Source organism: Nannospalax galili, unplaced genomic scaffold, assembly GCF_000622305.1.
Source record: "Nannospalax galili isolate Female #2095 unplaced genomic scaffold, S.galili_v1.0 scaffold147, whole genome shotgun sequence".
NCBI classification, from domain to species: domain Eukaryota; kingdom Metazoa; phylum Chordata; class Mammalia; order Rodentia; family Spalacidae; genus Nannospalax; species Nannospalax galili.
The window spans coordinates 592229-609689 of NW_008355800.1; the positions used below are offsets into that span (position 1 = coordinate 592229).

Sequence of the window (17461 nt, forward strand, 5' to 3'; positions counted from 1 at the left end):
TGGGAACGCAAGCTCCCGATCACAGGACTGAGTACAGAAACCAATCTTCTTGTGATTACAGCGACCCTCCCCGACAGCTGCGCCGGCTTCCGGCCGCCTACCGAGGCCATGGGAGCACCTGGGTGGGGGACAGCGGCCCAGCTCCGCCCCGCAACAGCAAAGGCCCCCGGCCAAGCGCAGCCTCAATGCAGCCTTTGTCGTCAGGCCGCACCTCCCCCGCTCGCCGCGCATCCCCATGGCAACGCGGGGCTTCGCCTCCCTCCGCCTCCTGGGCCCGCAGACCGGAAGCCGTCCGCGCCGGGGGCTTGTGGGAAGCGGCTGTGAGCACGTCTCTGCGTCTGCCGGGGACGACGAGGTGCGGCGGGTCCTGAGCCAGAGGTCGGCGTCGCCGGGCAGGGATGTGGGTGGCGTGGGGCGGGGGCCGCGGAAGGGCGGCGGGGAGCCGGCTGGGCTCACTCGGCGTCCGGGAGTGCACAGCAGAAGCCGCAGGCTCGGCCCCGGGACAGAAGGGCCGGGGCGCCTGGCCGGGCCTCGGGCTCCGAGCTCCCTCCTTCCCTCCCCGCTCCCTCGCCGCTCGGCCCTCCCCTCCCCCACCGGCCGGTTTTGTTCTATTTGGAGGCCCAGGCGTCACGCGGAGGGTTCTGGGAGTCGGCTCGAGCGGAGGTGGGGACGGGGCGGTTCTTGCGCGCTGCCTGCTGGGACTTGTAGTCCCGCCGGTCGAGGACGGACGTGGCGGGCTGGTCTGCGGCCCTCGGCGGTGAATGCTGGGAAGAGCTCGGCGCGGTGGAGGTGCGGGCCTCCAGGTGGGAGGCGGCGAGACAGTTTCGGACCCGGAGCCAGCCTAGCTCTGGATGCTGGGCCTGGCTTCCCGGCGTTCTCTGCGCCCTCGAGCCGAGTGCGCCCCGCATTGATGGGGAGAGTTGTATTACGCAGGAGTACCGTAGCGTCCTCTCGGAGCAGGTGGATGATGGGACCCTGAGTGTGAGGTCATCCCACTTGTGAGTGCGACCAGCTCTGTTTGGGTGGCCCGTTTGACTAGGCGTTTTCTGACTCCCAGTCCTCATCTTGGTCGGTTTCCATGCGTTTTAAAGTTACTGTTTTCTTTAGATTCTGGGTTCAAGTAAAGACTTGGGTTAGCTGTATGGCTTTTCTTAATGTGTTGTAAACAGTGGCACAGGCATGACTTTGCAAATACTAAAGGCTCAAAAAGTAGCTCAAAGATCCCCCCAAAGGAGAAGTTGGGAAACCCGTGAGATTCCCATGTAAAGACTCGGCTCCTGCAAGAAGTTGTGACTGCCTCTTGTTAATGATGGCTGTTTTAAGTGTATTTATGGTGTGGATGCCTGAATAATGTTTGCATGTTACGTGATCTTTTACTGGACAAATAGAAGCTTGAACGTCTGACCCTCCTGTGTCCACCACCTAAGTGTTGGGGTTACAGGCATTGGACACCACGATCAGATCGAAGTGAACATTTTTCACATATATTTTAAGTTTAAGGAGTTCCTAAGCATCTTAATATTTTTTAAGTTAAAATTTGTTTTTAAATTTAAAGCAGTTCAAGTTGGGCATGTACCTCAGTGGTAGAGCTCATTTGTGTTAAGGTCCCTGGATAAAATCCCTAGCCCCACTGGGGAAAGAAGGCCAGTTGACCACAGTGTCCCACTCTTCAATTTAGAGGGGAAAAAAGTAGGGGTGGGTCAGATGACTTAGCAGGTAAGGGAACTTGCTCCCAAACCTGACAATCTGAGCTTCATCCACCAGTCTCACATGGCAGGAGACAGCAAATTCCTGCAAGTTGTCTTCTGACCTCCATGTATGCCCATAACACCAAATAAACATATAAATGTTCTGGAGTCTAGCATATTTACAGAACACTGGGATAAGCTGATTCTTGCACAGATTCTTTTGATTATTGAAATAGCTTTTCTTGATATGAATAGTATCGTTTTAGATCTCAGCTGAAACTGTTAAACTCCATCAACTCTACCATTGTAGCCTGAACCATGATCAAATTAAATGACTTACAGACAACACATTTTGAAAGTGTTTTCATTAACTTGTGATGTGTCATGGTGTCCTTTTGAGATCAAAGGACAACTTGCAGAAGTTGGTTTTCTCCCTCTGTGCATTCTGGGTGTCAAACTCGGGTCCTCTGGCTTGCAGCAGGTGCCTTCACTGACTGAGCCACCTTTGCTAGCCCTGCGCACCATGAGATGGTTCAGTGATTTTTTTTTTTAGCCGTTTTATATTTTTACACTATTCTTGCTATGAGTGTTGTAGAAAAATGGGCAGAAGGCTAGACTTGGCTGTAATTTACCAACTGGTAATATTTCAATCAATATAGGCTATTGGAATTTTTAATTCAGTGAAACAACAGATGTCTTTTATTCTGCTGCTTTGCTGTATGTTGGACTATTTGGTCATTTCTGTATCTTTATTTCTTCTACTTAGGAGTACCTTTGAAGATTACAGGGTATTTCCCTGAGGTTTATATCATTCCTTGATTGCTGCTTCTTGAAGTATTGTAACAGGATGTCTGCACAGTCAGGGGAAGAAGATTCAATACTGATCATCCCAAACCCAGATGAGGAAGAAAAGATTCTGAGAGTAAAGCTGGAGGAGGATCCTGATGGCGAAGAGGGATCGAGCATTTCCTGGAACCATCTCCCTGATCCAGAGGTCTTCCGGCAGCGATTCAGACAATTTGGATACCAGGATTCACCTGGGCCCCGTGAGGCTGTGAGCCAGCTCCGAGAACTGTGCCGGTTGTGGCTCAGACCAGAGACACACACAAAGGAACAAATCCTGGAGCTGGTAGTGCTGGAGCAGTTTGTTGCCATCCTACCTAAGGAGCTGCAGACTTGGGTTCGAGAGCATCACCCAGAGAATGGAGAGGAGGCAGTGACCGTATTAGAGGACTTGGAAAGTGAACTGGATGACCCTGGACAGCCGGTGAGCCCTGTCGGAAGCCCTGACATAACTTGATTCAGCACACTGCTGAATTAACTCCATTCAGCTAAGTTAGAATTGTTGATGCCTTGCTCCCCACACGCTGCCCCTCCAAGGTCCCGGTGCTGCTCTGCCTTCTAGCCTTTTGTGGGGTTATTTTCTCTGTGGTTCCTCTTACGGGTGGTTAGTATCAAAATTCCTTCTGAGTAGAATCAAAATGTTGTTTGCAGGTTTCTCTCCATCGCCGGAAACGAGAAGTACTGGTGGAGGAGATTGTATCTCAGGACGAGGCTCAGGGACTGCCAGGTTCTGAGCTTGACGCTGTGGAGAACCAGCTCAAGTGGGCGTCCTGGGAGCTCCACTCTCTGAGACACTGTGGTGAGGACCAAGTACCATGTGGGCTAGCTAATGGGGCCTCTTTCCTGCGCTGCTTGCTTGTTCTTGTGGTGGTGCTGAATCACTTGGAACCTGATTCTTTTTTTTTTTTTTAATTTATTTTTTTTTTTTTTTGTGTATGAGTGTATTGCCTCCATGTATGTGAGTGCGCCCATGTCATGCAATGCCATGGAGGTCAGAAGAGGGCTTTGGATTCCCCTGGAACTGGAGTTTTAGACAGTTGTTAGCTGCCAGGTGGGTGCGGTGCTGGGAATCGAACCCGGGTCCTCTGAAAGAACAGTCAGTGAGTGCTCTTAACCGCTGAGCCATCTCTCCAACCCTGGCTCCTGATTCTTTAGATAACTAATTCTATAAGGTCTTGACTTTTTTATAATAATAGATTTGCTGGCCTCGGATAGTTCTATTCCTAGATGGTAGTATCTTCAGCCTTTTCTCTCTGTGTCTCTGGTGAGGACCTGACATGGCAGGCTTATGTTTGCCTCGCTCTGGTCAGCGCCCTCCTGTAGACCATGTCTTGATTTGTACACAGCTTTACTTATCTGTCATCTGTGCATGTCTGTTCTGCGTAATCCTGTTGGTACAGTGAGCTTCTTGAAGTCTCTTCAACCTTTTTGTTTATTGTATGTAACTGGAGTCTTCCTAAATGTTCAGCTATTTCTGTTTTTAAAAAAAAAAAAAACTAAGAAACTCTAAAAAATAGAAATATGGAGAACAAATTCTTCACTTTTATCTTAAGTATTTATTCAAAATACGCTCTCAACCTAGAATATGGTTTTGGTGTGGAAAAATTAAAGTATCATACTTAGAGTCCCCTACGGTTTTAGCTTTCACTATCTGTTATGAGTGCCGCGCACTTGTTTATACAGCCTAGTATAGTCCTAAAAGTGCTGCATTACATTTTGTTTGTAGGAAGCTTTGTTTGATACTGTGTCAGGAACCATTCCTTGACTTGGATGGAGATAATACTGGTATGCCACAGACGAAGGGCTGAGTGCAGTCTCACGTTTCATGGGACATTGTTCAGTGCAATAACGTTTGAGGGCTGCTAGGCCCAGCACTTTCATGTCTCCTTCCTGAATTTTAGAATAACTTTCCTCTATTTTTAATAGCCTCATTTTAGCGGTCTAGTATCTTCTACATTGAGAAACTTCACTTTATTGACGGGGTGTCTCCAGTTAGGCTTCATGCCCAGCCCTTCTCCTCAGGTGTCCCAGCCTCACCACCGCTGCAGCCCGTCACCCTCCCTCTGTCTTTCTCCATCTTATTGACTTGTCCTTCCCTTCATCATCTTCCTACTGTCCTCTTCTGAGTACTGCGCCCCTCGTGTCCCTGTCTGCTCTGGAAGGGCAGCTCTCACTGTGACTTGCTCTCGCCTCTGTTTGCAGGGCAGTGCTGCTTCATGGTAGTCGAATTTAGCTTTTCTTTTCTAGACACTGCTCACCGACACTTGAGAAATAAAGATTTTTCTAAGCACCATGACAGATTCTAAATTAGGGCAACTTTCTTTTATAGGGAACCTGTCACTTATTAATGCTCTACTGAAGTTTTACGAGTCATGGCTCTAGTTAGCACAGGATGTCCTCAGCTTCTCCTTAACCTTTTCTTGTCAGGACCCCTGTGTTCTGTTTTGAGTCTTGTGTTGGCCGTGGCCCACTATGACTTTCTTATTTCAGAAATAGCTACCATCTGACAGAGTTGTTAAACATACTTTGAATTTTGATGTGATTTCTTTGTCAAATTATAATTTCCTAATGGCCAGTTTTTCCTCCCAAAGTTTCTTTCAGACCTACCAATATCAGTTCGACTTACCTTCCTATCTTACAGTCTACTGTTTCTTACCTTTTGGACTATGTTCTATCTAGATAAAACCTTTTGTGTCCTGTTATCATGCCTGAAGCTCATTAACCTCATAATTTTTCAGTTTTTCTCTGGGGAATAGGCAACTGTATGCATAGATGTGCACAAACTATTCACTTTTAGTTTATTAAAAATACTTTTTTTGCAGGGCATGGTGGTGCATACCTTTAATCTCAGCACTCAGGAGGCAGAGGCAGGCAGGTCTCTGTGAGCCCCTCCCCCCCCCCAAGCCAGCCTGGTCTACCTAGCAACTTCCAGGGCAGCTACATAGTGAGAGCCTGTTCCCTCCACCCCCCCCCCCCCCCCCCAAAAAAAAGCCTCACTTCTTTTGTTCAAGTTCTTTTCTCCCCAGATAGGAATTGAGTGATGTTTACATTTTCTGTTTATTTCAGATGATGATGCTAGGACTGAAAATGGAGCGCTAGCTCCAAAGCAGGAAATTCCTCCGGCAGCAGAATCTCATGAAGTTCCTGGAGCTCTAAATATAGGTGTTCCTCAGATTTTTAAATATGGAGAAACCTGTTTTCCCAAGGGCAGGTTTGAAAGAAAGAGAAATCCCTCTCGAAAGAAACAACATATATGTGATGAATGTGGAAAACACTTCAGTCAGGGCTCAGCCCTGATTCTTCATCAAAGAATCCACAGTGGGGAGAAACCGTATGGATGCGTTGAGTGTGGGAAAGCATTCAGCAGAAGTTCCATCCTTGTGCAGCACCAGAGAGTCCATACTGGAGAAAAACCTTACAAATGTCTTGAATGTGGGAAAGCCTTTAGTCAGAATTCTGGGCTTATTAATCACCAGAGAATCCACACTGGGGAGAAACCTTATGAATGTGTTCAGTGTGGAAAATCATATAGTCAAAGCTCAAACCTTTTTAGACATCAAAGGAGACACAATGCAGAAAAACTTCTGAATGTTGTGAAAGTTTAAGAAATTAGAAAAAATTAAATCATCACTCAGGTCTTTTTCTTCAGAAATGAAGACAAAATGAAAACCATGAAATGATACAGAAAAGCTTTTTTCCCTGTTGACTGGCAGAAAATTCACTGGGAAATACAAAAACAGAAATCTCCATTCACCGTTATTATTTTGTCTTGAAAGAAATGGTGTCACAGCTGCCTAGACACTGAGATCTTAAGCAATTCAGGTGTTAATACCTAAATTTTCCATGTGACATTTATAGTCTCTACATCCCTCCCACCCCTCCCACCCCACCCCCAAACAATGAACTACCTAATTCTTTGTCCCTTTCTTAAAATTTCCTTTTTCAGACAAATGCTTTATTTTTGTGTTGGTCATTGAATGTTTTGTGAGGATACATTCCTTTTTAACATAAAAGGCAACAGAGGAATTATAAAATTTGAAAACCTATCTTCAAGCGTTTAAAACTTACCTCTGGAATTTTACCGTTCCGTCTACTTTTGAGAAAATAGATGATAAAAGATGGCCAAAAGCCTCAAAGTAGAATGAGCCTTCAGCTCTCAGATGAGTGGTGGTAGTAGAACTTAAAAACTAAAGGGAAAGGTTAGGGAAGATACAGAAAATATTTCTGCTGTGATCACTGAAGTGAATCAGTTTAAGTACAGTCATCCTACAGGAAAACTCAAGGACTGCTTTTTTAGTTTGTGAGCATCTTACTAAGGGAACCATTTTCCTCTGTAAAACGAGACAATTGTAAAGGTGAAAGGAAAACACTAAGGAAGGATTTGTAGCAAATGGCAGTGTCGAGAGGCAACTGTAAGGTTAAGGTCATGGTATGTCTTGGCCTTTAGAGGAAAACTCACAGCTCTAACCATTATATTGCCTTTATCCTTGTTAAGGACAGAAAATTCCTTGACAGGTGGGCAGCAGGTATCAGGTTTGCTATTTTTATTCCCTTGGTACAAAAGGGTTGAACACCGGGCTAAAATAGCCATGCATTTATTATTAAGCAGCTTCTCCCGACAGTGAACCTTGCTAGGTACTGTAGCCCTTCCATAAGTAGGTAGGCGTCTATTCCACTGTGGGTCATGAGGGTTGGTGTAAGGCTCTCTCATGTGGTTAGCCTCATTCCCCATGGGCATTCCCAGGTTACCTCTGAGATTCTCAGAGCTGTAGGTCTCTTACCAGTGTGTTGGGTTTGAATGGAGAGGACTCAACTGAGAGAGCCACCCAGCTCGCCAGCATTCTTCAGAGGTGAGTTCAAGATACACTCTTGCAGTTTGAAGGTTTATGAATCATTAAAAAAAACTTTCTAGTAGCATTTCGGTTGTGACTACATGTTAAGTCAAATGGACTGTTCTTTAAAAATAACTAGGATGTTAACAACTAGTTTATTAACTGTCAGAATTGATTGAACCTTTTTTTTAATTTACAGTCTTAACATGTCTTTAAAAAAATGTATGAAATACATTGTAGTAATAGGATTATATGCCTTGGCTGAGAATCCCAGGTACTGTGATTCTGATGTTTAATGGAAAACTCCGGAAGTAAAATATTGGCTGTGAAAAGGGGATTTTTTTGTGTGTGAGACAGGCATTGTTACATGGAAAATGATCCATGCAAGTGCAAATATTTCATAATTCCAGAGATTAGGGTTATACCTGGTGCTTGGATCAAATTTTAAAATGAAAAGTGAGGTTTGCATGAGCCTGTTGAAAAACAGTAATAAATGCAAGGCCAGCTGGTGGAGGAGTGAAGCAGAGTGAACCTTGTTCATAGATTCTGATAACAATTATAAGAAATGTGCTTTATAGATTAAGATTTATTAAGTATAAATATGTAGTAATGATATAATGTATTTTTAAGTTATACAAGAAAATGTAGGGACTCTTTGGTCTTTCTTCTCTGTGGCTGAGAGGAAGCAAGTTAATGTCCAATAAAGCTGTAAACTCCTCTGCTGTAAGGTAAAGTGACCTAGAGTGGATGGACTGATTTATTTATGACTGGCTTCTTTCCAAGTAGGTTTTGAGGTGGTGCATTGAAAGACAGACTGCTGGGATGACAGAATTCTTGTTTTAGTAGGTAAGAGGCAAGTAGCCATTCAGGCGGGAATGTCAGTGATCTTATAGCTTACCTGTATGCAGGAAGCTTCTCTGGGATAGATTTGCTGCAAATGCCAAAGGTGTTTGGTAATGTCAAAGCACAGAAAAGTTAGCATTAGAGTGGGCAAATATGCTCAGATACCTGTGTGTTGGGAAGGAAGCTAAGACAGGCTCTGTGGGCAAAGGGAACTGGACCAGGAAACCTGGGTGTGATAAACAGGAAAGGAAGTGATGAGATACAGACTTACCCCTCTTTTGCTAGACTAAATAGGTCCTTGCTAGACAAATTAGATGTACGAAAACTCTTCAGTGATTTATGACTTCATCCACACTTATACCCACACAGATCATCATCATAAGTTTTGGAGGTGCCTAGTCTCTGATGAAGTAGTCATGTGGCAGGTGCCAAGCAGTGGCCTAACCACCTGTTTGATTAGCAGATGCATAACTATGTTAGGGCATACACATTGCTGATATACTGCCCAATATAAGCTGTTAGGTTGTTTAAGTCACACCCAATTGACATTTGGTCATTTAGCAATGTCTTACCTTTGTGTAAGCTTAGGGAAGGTTACTTGTATTGAAATAATGTGCATGTTAAGCTTTGGACTGGAATACCTAATATCACCAAGATTTGTAGACTAGAAAAACAAGATTCAGACATCATGTGACTTGGATGTGGCCACCTAGTCCTGTGAACTCCAAGGCCAGGGTTTTTGTTCACTGTGTCATGGATAATGACTTAAATCCTGTTTGGTAAGCACTACATTTTTGTTTTACAGTTAACAAAGGAGAGCTATTGTACATACACATTTGAGTTTTTCACAATATAGAAAAAAAATGAAAAGGGGACATTTTCTTCGTCATAGAAATGGTGGTAATTTGGTTTATTGTCCTTTGAGATTTAGCTATTACTTGTTTAATCAAAAATATGTTAATAGCTCACCCTAGGGTTGTATACAGGCACAACTGAAGTGCTTGTCCATGAATTAAAATTTATTTTCAACCGTCACACGAAGTAGGTACATACCTCCAACGTTCATCTACTGCACTGAGACTTGCTTTCCCTCTGCAAATGGATGTAGACATTTTTATAGTTGCATAGTATCCCATTGCATGAATATAATTGCAGTTCATCTAACCAACACCATATTGATGGATTATTAGGTTCTTTATAGATTATAGGTATGGTTAACATCCATATACATAACATTTTACTACCTGTGTGGGTATTTCTATAATATAAATAACTAGAAATTGGTTTATTGAGTCAGAGAATGCCTCTTTGACAATTGGGGAAATACAGTGAAAAATTACACCATTTTGCAACTCTCTGCCGACACCCATCAGTGCTGTGCATCCTTCAGATGCCTTGCCCATCTTATAGGCCATTTTTTTTTTCCCACTTTTTTGTTGTGCCTTTGGTTATTAGTAAGAAGGAACATTGGCTATTTTTATGTTCTGTTGTGATTGCTCTTGCCCAATTTTTTTAAATTATGAGAGGATAAACCACTGTGGTTCTCATTATACAAAACTTAAAATGGACAAATATAAAAGTAGAGAGACCATTTTCCCCAGGGCTTCTAGTTGCTTCCACTTCCCAGGTTGGCATCCATCCTAGATGTTTTCACACATTTCCATAAGAATATGCAGAAACATGGATACAGTTTTTAAATAAGATTATATATGAGTTTTAAGATCTTTGTCTCATATTTTGTTCTTTAAATTTATTTAATGATTAATGGGACTAAGTGGTATGAAAATACTATTTCCTTCTTTTGCTGGTCTTTGCCAAAGTAAACATCTTATACAGATGTCTTTGCACATCTTTTGTGTATTTTAGATTGGAGTCCTAAAAGGTATGTTGCGTTAAAAAATGTTTACTGTTTGACACATCCTCCTTAGTCTTCCAAAAGACATGTATACATTCACCAACTATAGAAAATGCTACTTTCTTCACATAGCCTTGCCTATACTTGATAGTCTTTATCTGTTAGGCAAAAGGAGGAGAGGAAGAAATAAAGAGACTGTCCTCATTTTGCATTTCCCAGATGGTGAGGTTGGGGTTCTTTCTGTGTTTATTGGTCATTTATTATAATTTCATCAGGGATTGTTTATTCCTATCTTTTACTGCCTTTGTACTGGGTTACATGTGGGTTTCTGTTTGTTCCGCATCTCTTCCCTCATCTTTGGTAAGAAAACCCTTATTTATTGTGGTTAACCCATTCCGTATGGCTTAGGTGAGCACATGACCAGGCCTGGCCTCCTGAGTCCCACAGCACCCGAGCCACGCTGATTAAAGAACAGGCATGTAATTTAGCAGGCTAAGGAGAGCCCTCAACAGTACTGCTGGGACTACTGGAAAGAAGGCTTTGCGGAGACCCCAGAAACCAAGGGCAGTGGAAGCCTGACTTGCACCGGTTGGAGAAAGTCTAGCTGAGGAGAAACTCAGAGGCTGGCAAAAATGGTGAGAAAACTTAAGTTCTGATGTCATTTTCTGGAGGCCCTAGATCCAGCTGTGCCTAAAGCCTGCCCTACCTCTGGACTTTAAAGTTTTGTGAGCCAATAAAGTCCCTTTCTTGTCTAAGATAATTGGATTTGGCTTCGATCCTGATTAATATAGGTTATTTGTATTTTCTTATTGATTTGTAGAAAACATTTGTAATTTTAAATTCTAGACTTATATTTCATGCATTATATAAGTTAATAAAATTAGCACGGCCTTCCATGATTTGGGCTGTTTACCTCTGCCATTTGTTCCTTTGCTCTCCCTCCTCTCAGTCACACACCGTTCACATGGACTCCACACTCTAGCGGTCCCTGAGTGGTGTTCATGTCTCAGCAGCTCTCGTCCTTCCAGATTCATCTCATCTAGCTCTGTTACACTGCTGACTACCTGCCTGGCACCACTCTGAGGACCTTTCCCACCTACAGCTACTACTGTGGTCCTCGGAGCCCTTCACCTACATGGTGGTTTGGGGCCCTCATTTTATTCTTGGCTTGTGATTTTGGAACTGTACAGGCCCAGTACCTGATTGAAAATAATTTTATACACACAAAATACATACATACACACACAAAATTGTGTGTGTGTAAATGCAGATGAAATACAGAAAACATCAAAGTGTTTGGATGCTACTCAGATCATGGACTCAGTCTGACTTTGGGGTGCTCTTTATTTTTAGACTTCCTGTCATATTTCCTCCATAAGAAAATACATAAAGAAGGATTTTAGTATGTGTGGTGGCACACGCCTTTAACCTCAGTACTTGGGAGGCAGAGGCAGACGGATCTCACTGAGTTCAAGGCCAGCTTGGTTACATAGTTCCAGGTCAGCTACAGGGAGACCCTGTCTCAAAAAAAGACCAATAAAAAAGAAAAATCAATCTTAAATTTCATATGGAAACATACACAGGCACACACATAGGATAGGGACTAGAGAGATGGATCAGCAGTTAAGAACACTGGTTGCTCTTTGGCCATTGCATGACACGGATGCACTTACATGCAGGCAATACGCTCATATACATAAAAATGATAATGTAAATATTTTTTGGATAGCCAAAAAATCCTGAACAATAAGAGTTGGAGGTATCACCATCCCTGATTTCAAATTACACTACAGTGCTACAGTAATAAAAATAATATGGTACTGACATAAAAACAGACACACTAATCAGTGCAGTAGAATTGAGGTCCAGATTTAAATCCATGCACTTACAGCTACCTGTTTTTGATAAAGAGGCACAAAGACACATTGGGGGAAAGCATCTTCAACAAATGGTGCTGGTCAAAGTGGATAACTACATGTAGCTCTCACCATTCAAAGTGGATAACTACATGTAGCTCTCACCATTCAACTCAACTCTAAATGGATCAGGGCCCTCAACGTAAGATCTGACACTGAAACTGATAGGAAGTGGGAATAACTGAAATTTATAGTCAAAAGAAAGAACTTTCTGGATGGGATCCCAATAGTGCAGGCATTAAGACCAACAATTGACAAATGGGATCTTATGAAACTAAGATGCTTTTGTACAGCAAAGGACGCCATCATTTTAGTGAAGAAGCAGTCTATAGAATTTTTAAAAATCAAATACAAAAAAGAATCTGACAATTTAAAAAATCAAATACCAAAAAACATTAAAAATTTGGCCAAGGAACTAAGCACCAAGTTCTCAAAAGATGAAGCACACATGGTTAAGAAATATTTTTTAAAATGTTTGCCATCTTTAGCTGTCAGGGAAATGAAAATAAAAACAGCTTTGAGAGTTCATCTTATCCCAGTCAGAGATTCATCCCAGGTGAGATTCAAAAATGATGACAACATGCTGGCAAGGATGTGGGGAAAGGGGAACACTTAATTGCTGCTGGTGGGAGAGCAAACTCGTTTGGGCACTATGGAAATGAGTGTGGACATTCCTTAAAAAGCCAGAAAGATCTACCACATGATCCAGCCAAACCACTCTTGAGCACATACCCAAAGGACTAGAGATATCCTACTAGAGATACCTGTTCATCCATGTTCATTGCTGCTCTATTCACAATAGCCAGGAAATGTAAACAACCTAAATGTCCAACAGATGAATGTGTAAAGAAAGTTTGGAACATTTATACAATGGAATATGCAACTATGTTAAGAAAAATGAAATTAAAATTTCACATAAACAGATGAAGCCAGAAACAATCATCGTGAGTGAAACCTAGAAAGACAAATGTCATATATTCTCTTTGATAAGTGGATGGTTAGCTTTGAATCTTTAGATATGTGTGTTTCAATTGAAAATACATAGAGGTCAGGAAATGTAGTAAGAGGCCATGGGGGAGGGTACTTCATGGGTGAGGAGATAGAATGCAGTGAAAGAGGAAAAGGAATAATGGAACACGAAGGGTTAAATGGGGTGGGGGATGGGAAAGTACAGGAAGGAGTATGAGGAGGGGTAACTAACACTACTAAAAGCCTTTTGAAAAATTCAAATGGAAACCTACTGTAGAAGTTTCTTAATGTATATACATATACAATCTAAAATATTTAAGTGGAGATACCCTATAATGGGGAACAATGCCCCATTGCCACACAGCCTGGCAAAAAGTCCAGTGTCAGGAATAGCCTCCTTAGAGTTGTTGATGTGGAAGGAGGGGGGTCCTCAGAGACCCTCAAACAGCACTTGTTATTGCCATTGCTCTGGGTTAACTACTAGAACTTGACAGTAAGACCCTATTGCTGAAGACATTACATACTTGAGTTGTAGAACAGGCAAGGAGAAATCAAGCTGGTATTCAAAGCTTCATCTCTATGCCTAGCTTTCACAGTGCTTGAAGGTGCTGTGTACACAACCAGAAGAGAAAAGTAATTATCAACCTTAACCATCTCAACTCTGCAATCTACAATAATGACTGGCCTGGCAAGATGTGCCCCCTGGTGCAATAGTGGTTTGAATATTAAGGAAGTAACCAACAATTTTCTCTTTGGGCTTAAGACCTTCACAAGATGGGGCCCATACCTGGCACTGTCACCAGGGCCAAGAACCTATGGCTATACAGGTCACAGGCAGTTAGGGAGAACCTACAACTATTATCCCAAGAAATGGACACGGTATTAAACCGGCTTCTAATGACTTATTGTTATATACGTTAATGCATCTCTGAACTCACCAGAGAAACTTCTTGCAGCAGGATGATGGTTAACAGAGAGATCCACAATTGGTTCAACATGGAGAGAATAAGAGACTGCAGAGTGCTTAGCCCTAAATGGGACACTTAAATCACACCTTCTCCTCCCAAGGTTCAGAGATCATTGCAGAAGAGGGGCAGAAAGCTTTTAAGAACCAGAGGTGGTAGATGATTATGGAAAGTGTTTTCCTGACAGCAGGGCTGTTGCACATATGAACTTACAGCAATTGTGACAACATGCACAAGACCTATGCTAATTCAAACCAGACATACAGGGGGGTCACAGTTAAGAATTTGTCTTGAGTCTCAAAGGAGACTTTCGCCTTTCCACAGTGTTGGGAAGGTTAAAGACTATGATGACCTTTAAAGTTGGACTGAATGCATTTTGCATTATGAGATAGACATGAGTCTCTGAAGGCCAAGTTGGAATGACTTAAAAATGTCTGCCTGACAAAGTGACAAGGAGTGGCTTTTGATGACCTAAGAGACACAACTTCAGCCATGTGAGGAAGGACTTTCCAATGAGGCTTAACTCAAGAGGGAATACCAACCCTGGATATGGATGCCACCATCCCATAGGCTGTGATCCTAAACTAAATAAAAAAGGAGAAAGTGAGGTGCTGGGGAGACAGCTCAGTGGGTCAAGTGCTTGTTGTGCAAGTGTGAAGTCCTAAATTCATACCCCCAGAACTCACATAAAAGCTGGGCTTGGTGACACAGGTATGTAACCCCACTGCTGATGGGAAGGAGACAACTCCCAAGGGTTCACTGGCCAGCCTGTCTAGCCAATTGGTAAGCTCCAGGTTCAGTGAGAGACCCTGTTTCAAAAAATGAGTTGGGAGCTGGAGAGATGGGCCAGCAGGTAAGAGCAACTGCTGCTCTTCCAGAGGACCCAAGTTCATTCTGAGCACCCACATTGCAGCTACCATTTGTAACTCCTATTCCAAGGGACCTGATGGCCCCTCCTCTGGTCTCTGCAGATATTGCATGCATGTGGTACACATACATACATGCAGCCAAAATAGACATACACATAAAATAAAAATAAAGAGGAAAGCAAATGTACTAGTGTCTTTCTCTGCTTCCTGACTGTGGACAGAATGGGATCAGTTGCCTCACAATCTGAGTGCTGTAACTTCCCTGCCATGATGGACTGTGCCCTCAAATTGTAAGCCAAAGCAAATCTTTCTTTAAATTGCTTCTGTTCGGGAATCTTGTTACAGCAACAGCCAATACTCTAGGAAAGCTGATCAGTGACCTCAAAGACGAGACAAACAAGCAGAAGTCATTGAGGTCCTGGGAGGAAAATCAGCAACATAGAGGAAAAAGCAAGATGGATGAGAAATCAGTAATACAGATGAAAAAGTGAGCAACATTTCCATGCAAGGCAATTGAGAGTTTGTAGATTAAAAAACAACCCAAATAGCAAAATCGGAAATAAAAAAATTCCGTGAAACAAAATTAAAACCATGGTGGAAAGAATCATCAGTCGATTTGACTAAGCAGAAGATAGAATACTAGACATGGAGGACAAGGTCAAGGAAATCCTACACTCAAATATCAGTAAGAAAAAACAGAAAAAAAAACCACCTGAACATGATCACAATGTCCAAGAACTCTGTAATAATCCACAAGCTAACAGCTTGTGGGTGAGTGCACACCCAGCACTTGGGAGGCAGAGGCAGGTGGATTTCTATGTGTTCTGTGAGTTCAAGGCCATCTCGGATAACATTGCAAGTTCCAAGCCAGCCATGGCTATGTAGCAAACCCATCTCAAAAACCAAAAATAACCACATCAGATGTCTCATCAACAACTCTGTCAAGAAAGCATGAAAAAAACGTATTTAAACCTGAAAGTACATAATGGCTAACAAAATTATATCCAGCAAAAATATCTTTTTAAATTGATGGGAGAAATAAGGACATTTTGAGGAAAGTAAACTAAGAAGGTTCCACAGAGGAGGAAGACAGTCTCAATCATGAGCCCAGGAAAGAACAATTTTCATGAGAGGAACAGAAGTACAATGGAGATTGTGAGGATGTACCATGATTGTCAACCTGACCAGATCTGAGCTCTATAATACCAGAATTAATGGGACAGCTTCCTTCTCTACAGATCAGTCACAAAACTGCTGTGATCTGAGGAGCCATGGAAAGCTGATTCCAGTTTAGAACAGACTCCAGGAATCATCAGTGTTGATCCTCAGCAGCAGGCACCCAGCAAGGACTCTGCAGGACTAACTCCGCTGGATCCAGCTCCCCCCGCCCCAGTGACGGTCCTCAGTGACAGTCCTCAGTGACGCCCTTCTCAGTGACGATCCTCAGTGATGCCCTCCTCGGTGACGATCCTCAGTGACGGTCCTCAGTGACGCCCTCCTCAGTGACGGTCCTCAGTGACGATCCTCAGTGACAGTCCTCAGTGACGGTCCTCAGTGATGGTCTTCAGTGACAGTCCTCAGTGACGCCCTCCTCAGTGACGGTCCTCAGTGACGGTCCTCAGTGATGGTCCTCAGTGACAGTCTTCAGTGACGCCCTCCTCAGTGACGGTCCTCAGTGACGGTCCTCAGTGACGCCCTCCTCAGTGATGGTCCTCAGTGACAGTCCTCAGTGACGGTCCCCAGTGAAGGTCCTCAAGGACAGTCCTCAGTGATGCCCTCCTCAGTGATGATCCTCAGTGACGGTCCTCAGTGACGGTTCCCAGTGAAGGTCCTCAGTGACAGTCCTCAGTGACGGTCCTCAGTGACGCCCTCCTCAGTGACGGTCCTCAGTGACGCCCTCCTCAGTGACGGTCCTCAGTGACGGTCCTCAGTGACGCCCTCCTCAGTGACGGTCCTCAGTGACGGTCCTCAGTGACGCCCTCCTCAGTGACGGTCCTCAGTGACAGTCCTCAGTGACGGTCCTCAGTGACGCCCTCCTCAGTGACGATCCTCAGTGACGATCCTCAGTGATGCTCCTCAGTGACGATCCTCACTGAGATCTCAGTGACACCCTCCTCAGTGACGATCCTCAGTGACGGTATCCTCAGTGATGGTCCTCAGTGACGATCCTCAGTGACGATCCTCAGTGACGGTCCTCAGTGACACCCTCCTCAGTGACGGTCCTCAGTGATGCCCTCCTCAGTGACGGTCCTCAGTGATGGTCCTCAGTGACGTTCCTCAGTGACGCCCTCCTCAGTGACGGTCCTCAGTGACACCCTCCTCAGTGACGGTCCTCAGTGACAGTCCTCAGTGATGGTCCTCAGTGACACCCTCCTCAGTGACGGTCCTCAGTGACAGTCCTCAGTGATGCCCTCCTCAGTGACAATCCTCAGTGACGGTCCTCAGTGACGGTCTTCAGTGATGCCCTCCTCAGTGACGATCCTCAGTGACAGTCCTCAGTGACAGTCCCCAGTGAAGGTCCTCAGTGACAGTCCTCAGTGACGATCCTCAGTGACAGTCCTCAGTGACGATCCTCAGTGACGATCCTCAGTGATGGTCCTCGGTGACGCCCTCCTCAGTGACGGTCCTCAGTGATGCCCTCCTCAGTGACGGTCCTCAGTGACGGTCCTCAGTGACGATCC

The 17461-nt window shown here is 43.9% G+C and overlaps 1 protein-coding gene across 5 annotated transcripts; it reads left to right on the plus strand.

Moving 5' to 3' along the window:
- Window positions 1-267: 267 nt before the first annotated feature.
- Znf24 (zinc finger protein 24) lies at window positions 268-10960 on the plus strand. Of its 5 annotated transcripts, none has more exons than XM_029556436.1 (4): window positions 268-378; window positions 2455-2955; window positions 3183-3330; window positions 5598-10960. In XM_029556436.1, the coding sequence occupies exons 2-4, from the start codon at window positions 2536-2538 to the stop codon at window positions 6134-6136; spliced, it is 1107 nt and encodes a 368-aa protein (XP_029412296.1). In that variant the 5' UTR covers window positions 268-378; window positions 2455-2535; the 3' UTR covers window positions 6137-10960. The 5 variants fall into 5 exon arrangements, with proteins under 5 accessions (XP_029412296.1, XP_029412297.1, XP_029412301.1 ...); XM_029556437.1 differs by having other exon boundaries at window positions 282-355; XM_029556441.1 differs by lacking the exon at window positions 268-378 and adding an exon at window positions 673-789.
- The last annotated feature ends 6501 nt before the right edge of the window (window positions 10961-17461 follow it).